This window comes from Aegilops tauschii, chromosome 2, assembly GCF_002575655.3.
Source record: "Aegilops tauschii subsp. strangulata cultivar AL8/78 chromosome 2, Aet v6.0, whole genome shotgun sequence".
In the NCBI taxonomy this organism is placed as follows: Eukaryota; Viridiplantae; Streptophyta; class Magnoliopsida; order Poales; family Poaceae; genus Aegilops; species Aegilops tauschii.
The window spans coordinates 16,891,462-16,897,040 of record NC_053036.3 but is presented as its reverse complement, the minus strand read 5'-3'; the positions used below and the strand labels follow the sequence as shown (position 1 = coordinate 16,897,040).

At 42.7% G+C, this 5,579-nt stretch overlaps 1 protein-coding gene across 1 annotated transcript; it reads left to right on the top strand.

Annotated features, from left to right (window-relative positions):
* The first annotated feature begins 971 nt into the window (after positions 1-971).
* On the top strand, positions 972-1,740 carry LOC141040619 (uncharacterized). Its single transcript, XM_073506734.1, has 2 exons — positions 972-1,173; positions 1,469-1,740. The coding sequence occupies exons 1-2, from the start codon at positions 972-974 to the stop codon at positions 1,738-1,740; spliced, it is 474 nt and encodes a 157-aa protein (XP_073362835.1).
* The last annotated feature ends 3,839 nt before the right edge of the window (positions 1,741-5,579 follow it).

Here is a 5,579-nt window from a genome sequence, read left to right as displayed (position 1 = left end):
ACTTGTTGATTTGCTCGGGATTGGTTGAGAAGGCCCCGATCTACACTTCCACCAAGAGAAATTCCCCCCACTAATCCCTAGCGGATCTTGTTACTCTTGGGTGTTTGAGCACCCTAGACGGTTGAGGTCACCGCGGAGCCATAGTCCATTGTGGTGAAGCTTCGTGGTGTCGTTGGGAGCCTCCAATTAAGTTGTGGAGATTGCCCCAACCTTGGTTGTAAAGGTCCGGTCGCCGCCTTCAAGGGCACCAATAGTGGAATCACGGCATCTCGCATTGTGTGAGGGCGTGAGGAGAACACGGTGGCCCTAGTGGCTTCTTGGGGAGCATTGTGCCTCCACACCGCTCCAACGGAGACGTACTTCCCCTCAAAAGGAAGGAACTTCAGTAACACATCCTCGTCTTCACCGGCTCCACTCTTGGTTATCTCGTCCCTTTACTTGTGCAAGCTTACTTGTGTTATATCCCTTGCTTGCTTGTGTGCTTGTTGTTGTTGCATCATATAGGTTGCTCACCTAGTTGCATATCTAGACAACCTACTTTGATGCAAAGTTTAAATTGATATAGAAAAGGCTAAAAATTGTTAGTTGCCTATTCACCCCCCTCTAGTCAACTATATCGATCCTTTCACCATCCACTACGGCTACACTCACCATGCGCGGCTGCTGTCGATGAATTGCCGGAGCTAATCAGTTCTCCCTTCTTCTTTCTAGCAATTGATTCCTATTTGGAGTACATATACGAGCACTATGTTGAGTTGTCCGACGAGGAGGAGTACTCGGATGAGACAACGAGGATCCATGCGGTCCTTGAAGATGCAGAGCGTGCGGAGGAGCATGTCCTCAATTTCAAGGGCTCGATTAAGGGTCATTGAGTGCTCAACCTCAACAGCGCGCGCGACCATTTGACAGTGAGGGCAGGCTACTTTGCCCATCATGCACTCTTCGCTGACCATCTTCGTCGGCTTTTTCCGATGCGCAAGATTGTCTTCGATTGTTTGTACCATGGCGTCCGGTGCTATGCTGACTACTTCGTCTTGAAGAAGGACGCCGTGGGAATGATTGGCTTCTCTGGTTACCAAAAGTGCACGGACGCATTACGGATGCTTGCATATGGCACGTCCGCTCTACGGATGTCTGAGTGTCTGAGAGCACATGCGGAGATACCATGGTCAGGTTTGCAACTACCTTGGTCGAGGTGCTCGGACCTTAGTACCTGAGAGAACCAACTATGGCAGACACCGAGAGGCTCTTTGCAATCTCAGAAGCAAGAGGTTGGCCAGGTTTGCTCGGATCTCTTTACTGCATGCATTGGAAATGGAAGATCTACCTGAAGGATTTACAAGGGCAATATCAGTGTCATGTTAAGAAGCCATCATCATTCTTTAAGCAGTTGCATCACATGATCTTTGGATTTGGCAAGCTTTCTTTGGCAATGCCCGGGTCTCACAATGACATCAATGTGATGCAGCGATCGCCGCTGTTGCGATACTGACTGAAGGAAAAGCTCCTCCTTGCCACTTTACTGTCAATGTACATGAGTACAGCATGGCCTACTATCTGGTGGACGGTATCTATCCTCCATGGGCTACCTTTGTCAGCACCATCTCTAACCCAGTTGGCCAGAAAAAGTCTCACTTTGCCCAAAGAGAAGAAGCAGTTAGAAAGGATGTCGAGAGGGCATTTGGAGTTCTGCAGGCCCGTTTTGCAGTGTTCGTGGACCTGCTAAACAATGGGAACTGAAGACCTTGTGGGAGGTGATGACATGTTGTGTGATCATGTACAACATGATCGTCGAGGATGAGGGTGACTATGTTGCCGCAGCTCTAGAATTTGAGAACATGGGTGATCCTATCCAACTTCCTGACCAGCATTCGGACACATTTGAAGAGTTTATTCAAATGCATCAACGAATTCGGCATCGACCAACTCACGAGTAACTGAAGAAGGATCTGATTGAGTATCGGTGGACAGTTAAAGGGGACAACAATGTTGGAATAAAATATTTGAACCTGTTTAAATTTGAACTACTGCTGCATACGGCTATTTGAACTCATGTACCCTATGTATGCGGCTATTTGATCGTGCGGACTTAAAAAAAAGAGGCCGGATGTATGCGGCTAGCGTTGGATGATGGCCTCCCGCATCTGTGTCCGCGGACTGGTCCCCCTGTCTGTAAACGGATATGAGGAGAAATTTGCGGGTCGCCGTTGGAGATGACCTAGTAGTGTAAATTTATGGGCAAAGAAAGACAAGTGTGTTTCACATTTAGATCATCTACCCACACAAAACACAATAATAACGTGAGCTGAAATACTAGAGTAAATGCACACACAAATTAAGAAAAATACAACTTTAAAAAGTGGGTAACTAAGCATGGATGGAAAGACGTCCAGTGAGAGTTGGGCATAGGTTGCTTTCCCGATCCTAACTGCGCACACTTTTTCCACACACCTGTTTTCGATGAAGCATGCGTCCCACCAAAAAAGTATCATTTCCTATGACTTTGTTTGAAAACCCACTACTACATGGCAGGATGTGGTCCCTTCTCAACTAAAAGTTCAATTCTCCTCAAACAAAAGATATTTTACAATGACAGACAAATGCGTCAATAGGCCAAAATAATATGTGTTCTGTGGAGGTGACAAAAAGGTAGAATATATGTACTCCTCCGATCCATAGTTGTCGCTCACTTAGTACAACTTTGTACTTAATTGTTGCTCACTTAGTACAATTTTAATATAAAGTTACACTGAGCGAGCGACGATTAATATGGATCAAAGGGAGTAGTACCGACTCACATCAGGAATTTAGGAAGAACACTGAAAAGGTATAGTGTTGCCAAAAACAAAAGGGAGGAGAAGAAATTGATGGCGGGCAAACAACAGAGAGGTTAATTAGTTTATTTTCACATGGCTAACAACTACTCCGTGCTGCCTGACACCAACGCAATCAGTGGTGTTCCACTAAAGGAGAAAACAACTTTCTTATTTTTATTTTCTGATTTTCTGACGGCACACTGTCTACATTCTCGGAGCAGCACTGTAATTCTTTCTGGGAGCACCGTGAAAACTGTAGGTGCGACTTAAAAACAAAGAACACATCCGGGAAGCAATAGTTGCCGATCTCAGACAGTTTTGACAAAATCTATCAGATTTATAAAAACATCTAAGCAGCTTGAGCAAACAAAGCTGACAAATTTACAAAATTGTCTTCTTTTTCCGTGTAGAAATAGGAGAGAAGTCCATATTACAATCTCAAACTATCACCAAAGTCTAATATACAATACTCAACTACGAAATTGTCTACTTACAACCTTCAACTACCAAAATCGAAACAGAAACAACCCTGGACTGGTTCTTGACTGGTCAACAGTCTAGTCAGCGTCCAGTCAGGCACCAAGTCACCCATGTCCCACATAACCCTATCTAGTTTTTTTTTCGGTTTGTCAGATTGAATATAAGGGTACTATGGATTTTTTCAAAAAATTCTGGGCACCTTCATTTTTGGCAAAATTTGATCCAAAATGGCTTTGAATTTGAATTTTCATTCCATTTTTTTCTATTCGCAAAACCTTATTGATACTCTTCCAGATTGAATATAAGGACATTGTGGATTTTTTGAAAAAAAATCAGGGTACTTTTATTTTTTTGGCCAAATTTTGACCAAAAATGGCTATGAATTTGAATTTTGATTCTTTTTCTTTCTATTAGGCAAAACTTGTTGAAACTTTTCCAGGTTGAATATAAGGGTAGTGTGAATTTTTAATATATTTTTTTCAAAAATTTCTGGGAACCTTAATTTTTGGCACATGGGTGACATGGCGGCATTTCTTGTCTGCTTCATAGTTCAAATTTATACATTAGACTTTGGTGGTAGTTCAAAATTGTAATATGGACCTCTTTTTTCTTTAAATATGTTTTTTTGACAAGCAGTTTGTCCTGGTTGTTCGTGTTCGTTCGCAGGTGCGAAAGAAAGCGGTGAGGCGATGCCACCACCGGCAGGCCGAGGTGACCACACCGCATGCACACCTCTGTCGTCACTTGTTAACTCGCACGTCAGTAGCAGTTATCCTCTAATGCGACTGGAACCTTTGTGGGATTCTGCTAGAGTTGCTCTAAGCATTTCACAGCTGGCTATGCCACCTCGGTTTTTCTCCGGTAAAATTGTTAACTACTACCTTCGATCCACAAAAAGTGTCACGGTTTTGAACTAACCCAGTTCAAAACTACACCACTTATTTTAGACCAGAGGGAGTAACATGCTTGGGTTCATTAGGTAGGCCAACAAGAAGTTACAGGTAACTCTTGTCTTTCCCTTTTGTGTCTCTTTTCTAGGATCCAACTTGTGATGGCAATGCATTGGATCCGACATGATTTACAATGGTTCACGATTCTTGATTTTCTCAGTGAGCAACGACCAGTTGATCTGTGTCAACTCAATTGGGAGGGAGAGAGGGATGCTTGATTTCTCTGTCATGTGACACGGACCCAAGAAAAATCAACCGTGAATGTTTCTTGTCTAAAGAAAGATACAACTATGCTAAACTCTATGCTCCATTTATTCTGTCCTCCTAGCCCCACAACTTTCCACACAATTAACCCCTGATTAAACAGCAATCACCCAGGTCCAAGAAACAACTTGTTTGCTCCGACAGACCTTAGTTGAAATCGAAGGGGAACAATTTATTAAGTCAGCACGTGGTTGCTTCTTGTTGTTTTCAGTATAGGTTGATATATTTGGCTCTATATGTAACAATATTGACACGATTCATCTCTGGTGGCGCAATAGAACTCTAGTTCAGTCAATAGAACGTCTGGGAGTTTACAGATATCAACACGACATCAGATGGGAATGATATTTTAGTCATGCTCGTCTCCCGGTCAAGCAGTTTTTTTGGCAACAGAAGCAACAATAATCAAGACAATATAAAAGACCAGGGAAGAGATAAAAAGACAGTGACTCAAAAAAGAGTACGTTTCAATCGTCATTGCATCATAGAGTTAATTTGAGTGTAAAGGAAAAGACGAGCTAATTTGTATCGACAGACAGAAACGAGAGCTAATTCAAGGGAAACATGTCATAGATATGAGAGAGCTTCATTGCAATAGTCGTCAGACAACTACACATTTAACACTATTGTATCTTTAGCTGATGGCACCATGGTAAAGCACTAGCAACCAACTACTAACATCTTAACTACTAGTAGCATATATACATTCTCATTGCACAAGAAGACATGTCAGCGCATAGTCAGGAGCAAGCGTTAACTAACATATGACACCCAAATTGGCAAAGTGCCAGGGGAAACACTTGACTTGGCATCACAGCCACAACAGTTGGGAGTAACATCACAAACACATTACTAAGCAAAACTTCCAATGATATGCATTCAAGAAAACAAGTTTTCATGACGAGAGCTTCTGTTTAGGTAGCAATTGATCTCCACATCAAACAACAACCAAGACTTCAAGTTAGGAATTGAACATCTATCATGGATAAGGGTCAAAGAAGTCAGCCGGTTGTGGATCCAGCTGGGATGGCTTTTGGTGCGTTGAATGAGTCTCGCAGTTCTAGAGCTA

What these genes read in the sequence shown, in the direction of transcription:
- LOC141040619 (XM_073506734.1), top strand. Translation starts at nt 972, where the DNA reads ATGCGCAAGATTGTCTTCGATTGTTTGTACCATGGCGTCCGGTGCTAT. An exon ending in TGCGGAGATACCATGGTCAG is followed by an intron (nt 1,174 to 1,468) that starts GTTTGCAACTAC and finishes AATGTGATGCAG; the next exon opens with CGATCGCCGCTGTTGCGATA.